Genomic DNA, 11,731 nt, shown 5'->3' on the forward strand with positions numbered 1-11,731 from the left:
TTGTCCAAGCAGTTGGGAGCGGTTTTACTGCCCGGAGCTTGTTTCCTTGGAGGGACGACCAAGCATCCCACCACAACGACACAAGCCTCTTACATACATCCCCACGAACGTCAGATGACGGGACACAATGGGAGGCTGGCCGAGGCAGGAGGACTGCAGTCTTGGCTGCAGCATCCGCAGCCTCATTCCCAGGCACTCCTACATGTCCGGGAACCCACAGAAAGCTGACAGAACCACCATTATCAGCGAAAGAATGGAGGGACTGCTGTATCCGTTGAATCAAGGGATGGACTGGATAGGGAGCTCCAAGGCTCTGAAGAGCACTGAGTGAGTCAGAGCAGAGTACATATGATGAATGGCGGTGGCGGCGGGCATACTGAACGGCCTGATGGAGAGCAAAAAGCTTGGCCGTAAAGCTGGAACATTGGTCGAGGAGCCGGTATTTAAAGGTGGCGGCCCCGACAACAAAGGCACAGCCGACACCATCGTCAGTTTTGGAGCCATCGGTGTAAATAAAGGCGTGACCGGCAAGTCGAGCACGAAGTTCGACAAACCGTGAGCAATACACTGCAGCCGGAGTACCCTCCTTCAGGAGTGAGCTGAGGTCGAGATAAATATGAACCAGAGCCTGGAGCCAAGGTGGTGTCGGGCTCTCACCCTCTCTGAAGGTGGTAGGGAGGGCAAAATCCAATTGTCGAAGCAGGCGACGGAAGTGGACTCCGGGGGGCAGCAGGACAGACACATACAACCTGTACTGACGGTCGAGAGAATCGGCGAAGAAGGACTTGTAAGAGGGATGGTCGGGCATAGACGACAACCGGCAGGCATACCGACACAGCAGTACGTCGCGCCGGTAGGTCAACGGTAACTCGGCAGCTTCAGCATAAAGACTCTCGACAGGACTAGTGTAGAAGGCTCCGGTCGCAAGACATATCCCCCGATGGTGGATGGAGTTGAGCCGGCGTAAGAGGGGTGGCCGAGCGGACGAGTAGACGAAGCTCCCATAATCCAGCTTCGATCGGACTATGGACCGATACAAGCGGAGCAGGACAGTGCGATCCGCTCCCCAAGATGAACCGCTAAGAACTCTGAGGACATTAAGGGAGCGAGTACAACGGGCCGCCAAATAAGAGACATGTGGAGACCAACACAGTTTCCTGTCCAACGTGAGCCCTAGAAACTTAGTTGTGTCCACGAATGGGAGAACAACGGGACCGAGATGTAAGGATGGCGGAAGGAACACTTTATATCGCCAAAAGTTGATACAAACCGTCTTTTCTTCAGAGAACCGGAAGCCATTTGCCACGCTCCAGGAGTAGAGGCTGTCTAGACAACGCTGAAGGCAGCGCTCCAGGAGGCATGTTCTCTGGGCACTGCAGTAGATCGCGAAGTCATCGACAAAAAGAGAGCCTGAGACATTAGGTGGAATGCAATCCATCATTGGATTGATCGCGATGGCAAAAAGGGCTACGCTCAAGACGGAGCCCTGAGGCACTCCGTTCTCCTGGAGGAAGACGTTGGACAATACGGAACCCACACGTACCCTAAACTTTCGATCCGTTAAAAAGGAATCAATAAAAAGGGGCAGGCGACCGCGTAGGCCCCACCTGTGCATAGTGCGGAGGATACCTCCTCTCCACAGGTATCATAAGCCTTCTCCAAGTCGAAGAACACGGCTACCGTTTGGCGCCTTCGCAAAAAGTTGTTCATGATGAATGTCGACAAGGTCACAAGGTGGTCAACAGCGGAGCGGCGGCGACGAAAGCCGCATTGGACATTAGTAAGTAGCCGTCGAGATTCAAGAATCCAGACTAACCGAGCATTAACCATGCGCTCCATCACCTTACAGACACAGCTTGTAAGAGAAATGGGGCGGTAACTAGAAGGAAGGTGTCTATCCTTCCCGGGTTTGGGTATAGGAACAACAACGGCGTCACGCCAACGCATGGGGACTTGACCTTCGGTCCAGACGCGATTGTAGGTACAAAGAAGGAAGCTTTTGCCCGCCGGAGATAGGTGTGCCAGCATCTGAACGTGAATGGCATCCGGCCCCGGAGCAGAGGACCGGGACAGTGCAAGCGCACGTTCGAGTTCCCGCATAGTAAAGGGGGCATTATAAGTTTCCAGATTCAGCGAGTGGAAGGAAGGTCGCCGAGCCTCTTCTGCCTCTTTCCTGGGAAGGAAGGCAGGATGGTAACGGGCGGAGCTTGAAACCTCCGCGAAAAAACGGCCAAAGGCGTTGGAGACAGCCACAGGATCAACAAGGACCGCAGTACCTGAGGTCAGGCCAGGTACCGAGGGGTGGGCCTTAACGTCCGACAGCCGGCGCAGGCTACCCCAAACGACGGAAGAGGGAGTAAAACTGTTAAAGGAGCTGGTGAAAGAGGCCCAACAAGCTTTTTTGCTGTCTTTGATGACTCTACGGCATTGCGCTCGGAGTCGTTTGTATTCAATACAATTCGCCAACGTAGGATGGCGGCGAAAGGTGCGTAAAGCACGTCGTCGAGCACGGATAGCGTCCCTACAAGCCTCGTTCCACCAGGGGACGGAAACGCGACGTGAAGAAGAAGTAGTACGAGGAATGGAACGAAATGTCGTGTGACTAGGGCCTCCCGTCGGGTAGACCGTTCGCCTGGTGCAGGTCTTTCAATTTGACGCCACTTCGGCAACCTGCGCGTCGATGGGGATGAAATGATGATGATTAGGACAACACAACACCCAGTCCCTGAGCGGAGAAAATTTCCGACCCAGCCGGGAATCGAACCCGGGCCCTTAGGATTGACAGTCTGTTTCACAGCTGTGTAGACCGACATACGTTTGCCTACTTCTATTCATCCTACCAATCACAACACAAATGCAGAAATTACAGTTACTGAGATGTGCCCGTGGAACGGGGTGGGGGGGGGGGAGGGGGGGGGGGGGGGGGAAGAGAAAAGAAACATCACTTGGCTGAGGAAATGTTCCAATTCTGACACCAGTTTACCACAGGTCACTGGAGTAATGAAGTGTTCCAAGTGATAGGAAAACAATACAGGAAAGCTCACTTTGAAGGAGGATCATCAGGCATATGTACATACTGTAACTACAGAACAACTTTGTTACTCAATTGTAGAATTATGGAACAAGCTTTATAACCATTCTGGCGACTGCAAATGTCTGTATAAAACAACTTGGATTCTCTAACAATCAATACAGGAAATCCAATTTGTTCTGTTCATCCACAAGATACAAAAAGCAGCAAATAGTGGCACTTCTGTGGATGACATATTTCTTAACTTCAGGAAAGCATTCAATACATAGGGTGTCCCAGAAAGAATGGCAAATATTCAAGGCTATAACAGAGATGATCATTCCAAGCAAAAATGTCTCCTAAACATGGGATCTAAAATGTATTCTTAAGAGCTATGAGCGCATGTTCATGTCCAGTACTGTGAAACACAGCTCTTCTAAAGGACAAGTGCTCACTGCTCTTAAGAAACACATTTTAGAGCCCATCTTTCCCAGACTTTTCTGCTTAAATGATCCTTTCTATCATATACCTGGGTACTGACAATGCGTCCTGGGACACCCTATATAGTTACCTAGTGAACAAAATATAGGCTTACTGAATATTTGATCTGGTTTGTGACCGGGCTGATGACTCCATAGACTGTCTTTAATAAAGGGGAGAAATAATCAATCTGAAAGTAATTTCAGGCCTGCTGCAAGGATGCATTATATGACTTTTATTGCTCACAATTAACAAACAAATGACCTGGTGGGAACAAAGTATCAGTTTAAAACTAAACATAAGACTGACCTATTTCATGACAATCATTCAACCCTATGTATCAACTTGTTCATATTCTGATGATAAATGAGAATATCAGAGTTAAAGAAAGTGACAAAAACAGCAACTCCCTCTACAAAATCATAAAGGAGAGCTCAGCACAAAAACCGAAAACTTACACTTCTGTGGGAAACTACGTAGTTTACAAAAGACGAAACACAGGTCATAAATGAACAGAATTTGTGAAGATAAGCAATGTGCTTTTCTCCAACATATTCTTCCAAAAGAATGGACTTGGCATGGATTAACAAAATGAAAATGCAAAATGTTTCATTCCTTAAGGAATTTGTTGAAAATAATATATCTATCTTTTACACCAATAGCTCAGTTCACAGAAACAATGCAAGGAATACAAACAATCTATATGAAACTTCTTACAAGGATGTGGCTAAGGCAGTACTCCACAATAATCTTTCTTCCAGGAGGACTATCACTGATTATGCAGGAGATGACCTTCTAGGAAGTTTGTAACATAGGAGAACGGTACTTATGGAAGTAAAGCTATGAGGGCAGGTTGGTTGGTTTATGGGATTGAAGGGACCAGACTACTAGGGCCATCGGTCCCTTTTTCCATGAATTTGAAACACCACAAAGAATAAGAACAAACAATGGAGATGACAAGAGACGACACAGGACAAGAAAGACACAGACAGAGACCAGAAAAAAGGAATTAAAATTACACCGAGTGTGACAGTGGTTGACTGACCATAGAAACAAAAAAGAAAAAGCCAACCACCAAGAGACAAATTAAAAACCCCGGTCTAAAATCGTAGGCCAAAGGCCAGACTCAACACAAAAAAAGGACAAACACTTAGATCAAGCGATAAAAACCCCCTGCACGAATAAAACTCAAAACTAAATCTGCCATCGAAATGTCATCTGATAAACGTGCAGGAAGCGTATCAGGCAGCTCAAACGTCTGCCTGAGCAGAGTTAAAAGCGGGCAGTTCAACAAAATGCAGACCACTGTCAAAGTTGACCCGCAGTGAGGTGATTCCTCGCAGCGCAATAAACAGCTGTGTGTTAATCAGGTGTGGCCAATGCGCAGCTGCTCCTTGATGGCCCGAAGTTTGTTGGGTGAAGGAAAGGTGCGCCATTCTTCATCCCAGGTGCGAAGTACCTTCTGCTGCAAAACTGACCTGAGGTCACTCTACGAAAGGCCACTCTCCAAGGCTGGTGCACCAACAGCCTGTTTGGCCAGCATGTCAACACATTCATTTCCCGGGATGCCGACATGACCCAGGGGCCACACAAAGACCACAGAGCGGCCGCAACGGTTAAGAGTATGGAGGGACTCCTGCATAGCCATCACCAGACGAGAGTGGGGGAAACACTTGTCGATAGCTCGTAAACTGCTCAGGGAGTCACTACAGATAAAGGACTCACTTGAGCAGGGAAAGTCTTGAGTCATGTCTGAATAGCTCAGTCAGTAAAGCAATTTCCTGGGAAGGTCCAGCACACACTTTTAATCTACCAGTAAGTTTCAAATCAGTGGGTAAAATTAGTGGAGGAGACAAAGAAGATCCAAAACACGCAATGGGTTTCAGGCTATGTTCATGAAATAGCGAGAGCAAGAAGGGCACTGAGATGCTAGTTCAACTCCTGCTGCACACGTCCCAAGTTAGGTGCAGTGTGAGAAATCCTATAACAGTAGGAATCAAGTAACCTACTTCATGTAGGAAACGTACAGCTAAAGCAATGAACATGACCGAAAAATCAGTGTTCATACTGAGGTTTGCTGAGAGTCGTTCTTCCTGCATACCATCCCCGTGTCCAGCAGAAAAAGAGAAGGAATGTCTGTGGTACATACGTAACTTTTACCAACGTGAGGCACAATAAGATTGCTTTTAGAACAGAATTGTAAATTTGACTGGTCCCACAATTTTTATGATTCCCATCTCCCCATGGTGGCAATGCTGAACATCAACTTGAAAAATAAAGCTGCTAACTAACTTTCGTCCTGTGTGTGATTGAGAGCAGAGCCTGAGTTATTAGACGAGTTGTTGTCCTAACTAAAAGTATTTATATTCCTCCACGGCTTTTTCATTACCGCACTTACTAAAACGTTTTATTTTATTTTATGACGCTGCAACAAACTGATGATATACACATTACATACGAAGGCGAGGCACCACGCCACTCTAATCATGACACTCTGATGATGACACGTCTTATACCGGTGTGATGAATGGTCAAGGGATGAATAAATAAGTGTACTTCTTCGACACTTGGTAAATATTAAATTTATATGTAAAGATATTCGTATCAATTTGTAAATATATGCAGAACTACCAGAGTAAACAGCAGTAATTAATTCCAGAGTACGTGACAGTACATAACAAATGTCATACTGCGTTAACACAGCATAAATACATCTTCGGCGTTACAGATACACGGCACTGCGCCGTAACAATACCTCAAATATCACCTCCTCGTCTTCATCATCCATCGTTTCCGTGACATTTGCACGACAACCATGCCGTAAACAATGTAAATAAATACACTGGCAAAGTTCCTACATAGCAAAGTTTCTAAATTCATCTTTCAAACCACAGTCTCAAGAATCATGTCTACGGACGAAGTTTCGCCGAAGGTTTGAAACTTTGAAACAAGCCTCTAGGGACAGCAAAACACGGGAAGTGACGTAGTTCACATAAGTTTCGCCGAAGAGAGATTCTTGCTATAAACGTCAATGGAACGGAAAACGACATTACTTGCAGATGGTGGTGTATTAACGCTAGACGTCATTCACGTTTTCAAGAAGTGTCGTAGGAAAGATACACATAATTATTGGCCTCTATCATTACCATCAATCTATTGTAGAATTTTGGAACATGTTTTATGATCAAGAATTATGACGTTTTCGGAGAACGAAAATGTGCGCTATACTGTTACTGTTAACAATATATATACATGTGTGTGTGTGTGTCTAGCAGTGAGATTACATCCTACAAATGCAGATGGAACATCAAGTACAGCATTGTCTACTGTCTAATACACTGTTTGTCTTGAATGACGACGATACCTTCTCTGTGAAAAGACTACACACTGATGTCAAAAGCCGAGAAGGATTTTTCTTGGTGTTGTAGCTCCTTGGAGGTATTTTTAGTGTGTAGCCTTGTCAGCTTGTTACCCTTACGCTGGACTGCACACATACTAGAGATCCTACCCGCACGTCCGGTATAGGCGCTGTACTCTTGAATATATCTTCTCTGTGGAGGCGTATTGGAGAAGTAGCCAATAGGGATTTTTGAAAGTCCTGTTATTTTTCATCATCTGCTTTAATTTGTCTACTCGCAATAAACATAAAATAAACTCTGATGAAAGTGTTTATGCTTCAGTTACAGGTAAAGGTGTATTATGTGATCAAAAGTATCCGTACACCTAGCTGAAAATGATTTACAAGTTCGTGGCGCCATCCATCGGTAATGCTGGAATTCAATTTGGCGTTGGCCCACCCTTAGCTCTGACGACAGTTTCCACTCTCGCAGGCATATATTCAGTCAGGTGCTGAAAGGTTTCTTGGGTAGCCCATTCTTCACGAAGTGCTGCACTGAGGAGAGGTATCGATGTCGGTCGGTGAGGCCTGGCACGAAGTCGGCGTTCCAAAATATCTCAACGGTGTTTTATAGGATTCAGGTTAGGACTTTGTGGTAGTCAGTCCATTACAGGGACGTTATTGTCGTGTAACCATTCAGCCACTGGCCATGCATTATGAACAGGTGCTCGATAGTGTTGAAAGATGCAATCGCCATCCCCGAATTGCTCTTCAACAGTGGGAAGCATGAAAGTGCTTAAAACATCAATCTAGGCCTATGATGTCATAGTGCCACGCAAAACAACAAGGGGTACAAGCCCCCTCCATGAAAAATACGACCACACCATAACACCACAGCCTCCGAATTTTACTGTTGGCAGTACACACGCTAGCAGATGACGTTGACTGGGCATTCGCCATACCTACACCCTGCCATCGGGTCGCCGCATTTTGTACCGTGATTCGTCACCCCACACAACGTTTTTCCACTGTTCAATCATCCAATGTTTACGCTTCTTACGCCAAGCGAGCGTCGTTTCGCGTTTACCAGCGTGATGTGTGGTTATGAGCAGCCACTCAACCATGAAATCCAAGTTTTCTCACCTCCCACGTAAGTGTCATAGTACCTGCAGTGGATCCTGACGCAGTCTGGAATTCCTGTGTGATGATCTGGATAGATGTCTGCCTATTACACCTTACAACCCTCTTCAACTGTTGTCAGTCTCTGTCAGTCAACAGACGAGGTTGGCCTATACACTTTTGTGCTGTACGTGTTCCTTCATGTTTCCACTTCACTATCACATTGGAAACAGTGGACCTAGGGATGTTTAGAAGTGTGGAAATCACTCATACAGACGTATGACACAAGTGACACCCAGTCACCTGACCAAGTTCGAAGTCTGTGAGTTCCGCGGAGCACCCCATTCTGCTCTCTCACGATGTCTAATGACTACTGAGGTCGCTGACATGGAGTACCTGGCAGTAGGTGGCAGCACAATGCACCTAATATGTAAAACGTATGTTTTTTTGCGTGTCCGCATACTATTGATCACATACTGTAATTGTACTGTATATTATAAATAAAGTTTGTATTAAAAAGGAAGACTAGACATGGATCTCGTCAAAACTGAGAAGCGATTTTTTTGGTGTTGTAGCTCCCTGGGGCACTCTGGGATGCTCTCAGTGTGGTACATACACTCGATAAAGAGGCATGAGGCGTGTATCTATTTCTAACGAGCGACCTTATCAATAGAAAGAGTTGAAAGCTCTTCAAGGCTGTTTTCAGGTGATGTTATTGTCTATAAAAAGGTATTAACGCCAGAGGACAGTATCGATTTGCAGAATAGGATTGGTGAATGGTGCAAGTCCTTGCAGGTGATGCTGAACATTAATAAATGCAACATACTGTGCATAAGAAAAGAAATCTGCTATAGTATAACTGCACTGTTGGCAGCAAATAGCTGGAAACAGCCTTTGGGGTAAAATGTCTGTATACACAGGGACATTAAGTGGAATGACCACATAAAACAAATAGCAGGAAAAAAACAGCCCCCAGAATGAGATTCATAGGAAGAATCTTAAAGAAATGTATTTACCAGGTATGACTGATATACGAGAGAGAGAGAGAGAAGATCCAGAACGGTCCATTTCGTCACGGGATCGTTTATTTGTCTCGAGAGCAGTACAAAGATTCTAAACAAGCTCCAGTGACCGACATTACAGGAGAGGCGTTGTGCAACATGGAGAGGTTTACTATTGACATTTCTAGAGAGAACTCTACATACATCTCGACAAAGACCATGACGAGAAAATTCGAGAAATTAGAGCTAATACAGAGGCTTGCCGACAATCATCATTCCCATACACCATTCCGAGTTGAACAGGGAGGGAGGAATCAACAGGAATACCTTCTTGCCACACATTGTTAGTTGACTTAAGAAGTATGATGTAGATGTAGATAGAACGTAAGTTCATACTCACTTCATCTAAGATCAGTTCATCTGTCGGCACAAAAATGTGCATCTATCATATTTGCGTAGAATGCTCATAGCTTGTAGGCAGGTGTTGGACCTTTGAGCAATCCTACTAAAATCAGTTGGCACAAATGACATATGTGTCGTGAAATCATAGAGAGCGAGAAGGAGATCGCCGCAAATCTGACGTGTCTGAGTCAACTGTTTGTTCAGTCTAGTGTAGGTCGCCTGTGTAGGCAGTGAATCCTAAAATGGCAAATGCAGATCAATGCTCTGTAGAGTTCATTGCTGAATTTACTGAAATATATTGAAGTCACTCACGTTCGTGAACAATGAAGAGGAAGGAAAACAGTAATCGAGATAAGAAGACCTTATAGACGTAATTCTTTAATAGGTAAAATACGAGCAGTTAACTACACAGAAAACAAGGAAATGGTAATAAAAAATCTTGTCGACTGGTTACCACAAAAGTACCACTAGTGAAATCTATTCGATGTGGCACTGGGGACGAGTATACTATACAGGGTATTCATTTCAACTCAAGACATTGAAATATCTCGAAAACTACACATCGAATCAAGAAAAAAATGTTTGTCTGAGAGTGGGACATCCAACGACACCACACTAGATCTGCCATCCCATCATGGAGGGGGGGGGGGAGGGAAACTTTAAAGTCTTCAATGGGAACTCCTATTTTTCATTGCAGTTTACGATTGTAGGGAAATATCTAGATGCGTTTTGTCTGGAGCATTTTCTTTGTTTCTTCGCAGATGATGCTGTAATCAGAGGTACAGAAATGGGTACACTATCGTAATTTACGACAAGCTACTTAATAGCCCTTAAATATTCAATGGAGCATGGTACTGCACCTCCATCCTGCGAGGGTAGGACAGGCTAGAATTTCATAACTTCTAATTTGAAACTCCATTCGCATTGTTGTATTCCTCTGGCATATCGAACAGGGGACTACTCGACTTGACACTATGGCCCTGTAGGAAACTATGACGTATCATAACAGGTAGTACACTGTGATCAGAGCTCAATTGTCGTACAGGCGTAGAACAGATAATAGCTCTAAATATTACTGTTGTGGCGTAGCAAGACAGCCACCCCACTCGGAAGTAGCCGAAAGGCACGCGTACACACACTGCGGCTGGCGTGAGTTCTGGAACAGGATACTTGGTGAATGCTATACAGAAAAATATGCAGTTCCTCGTATACTTAACTTTATTCCATCATTGTGGTACATCGCTCTTGACGGTACAAATGAGATATCTTCAGATACGGTTAATGGCGCCTTGCTAGGTAGTAGTCATGGACTGAGCTGAAGGCTATTCTAACTGTCTCTCGGCAAATGAGAGAAAGGCTTCGTACGTGTAGTCGCTAGCAAAGTCGTCGGACAACTGGGGCGAGTGCTAGTCCGTCTTTCTAGACCTGCCATGTGGTGGCGCTAGGTCTGCAAGTACTGACAGTGGCGACACGCGGGTCCGACATGTACTAATGGACCGCGGCCGATTTAAAAGCTACCACCTAGCAAGTGTGGTGTCTGGCGGTGACACCACAATTACAATACTTGTACAGGGTTTTTTGTGTGCACACCAGCAGATCATTTGGAGAACATGTGCAAGTAAACGATGAATGTTACAACCACAGAAGAAAAATTGAAATGTTCCTGATTTATAGAGAATGTAGGAGAAAATTTGAGGCTACTGTTGCCTTGTATGCGATGTGCCAACATTCACAAACCATGGTAACATTAACCAGCATAACATGGATTACTGGAGTTCAGACAATCGCCACTGGTTATGGCAAGTTGACCATCAAAGTCCTTGGTCAGTTAATATATGGTGTGGCATCATGGGGAATAAACTCATTGGCACGTTGAACGGACGCAAATGTTGAACATTTTTGAAACAGGAATTACTGGTACTACTGCAGGATGTTGCCCTGGACGTTTGACGACGTATGTGTTTCAAATATGATGGTTCCCCAGAGCGTAACACAAATGAAGCATGGGAGGTAACAGATCATGCTTACGCCGGTCAGTGGATTGGCAGAGGTGGTCCTGTTAACTGGCCTGCTAGATCGCTGGATTTGACGTCCCTGATTTCTTTCTGTGGCGATATTTAGAAGATTTGGCGTATCCGCAAGTGCCAACAGGCAGTGAAGACAAGGTCGACTGTACCAGAAACCTGACATTCGCACAAAGTTGCTGCTGTCCAGTGTACAGTTATTTGAAAAATAGATCACTAAGGGTACTGATATAGAGGAAATTAGTGAACTTCTGTGGCAGGATGAATAAGACTTCTGGTCAGGTGACTACAGGGTTATAAATACAAATTAAATAGAGTTAATGTAGGAGTTGGTTTAATAATGAATAAAAAAATAGCA

General features: G+C 45.0%; 1 protein-coding gene across 2 annotated transcripts in view; it reads right to left on the reverse strand.

The window, feature by feature from the left end:
• Window positions 1-6,380, reverse strand: part of LOC126187994 (vezatin-like) — a 109,655-nt gene extending 103,275 nt beyond the window's left edge. For both annotated transcript variants that reach the window (XM_049929402.1, XM_049929401.1), the window contains exon 1: window positions 6,246-6,380. In XM_049929402.1, the coding sequence (XP_049785359.1) occupies window positions 6,246-6,278 (33 nt within the window). In that variant the 5' untranslated portion in view covers window positions 6,279-6,380. The remainder of the gene's footprint in view (window positions 1-6,245) is intronic.
• Between the last annotated feature and the right edge of the window lie 5,351 nt (window positions 6,381-11,731).

The sequence above is a fragment of the Schistocerca cancellata genome, chromosome 5, assembly GCF_023864275.1.
Source record: "Schistocerca cancellata isolate TAMUIC-IGC-003103 chromosome 5, iqSchCanc2.1, whole genome shotgun sequence".
In the NCBI taxonomy this organism is placed as follows: domain Eukaryota; kingdom Metazoa; phylum Arthropoda; class Insecta; order Orthoptera; family Acrididae; genus Schistocerca; species Schistocerca cancellata.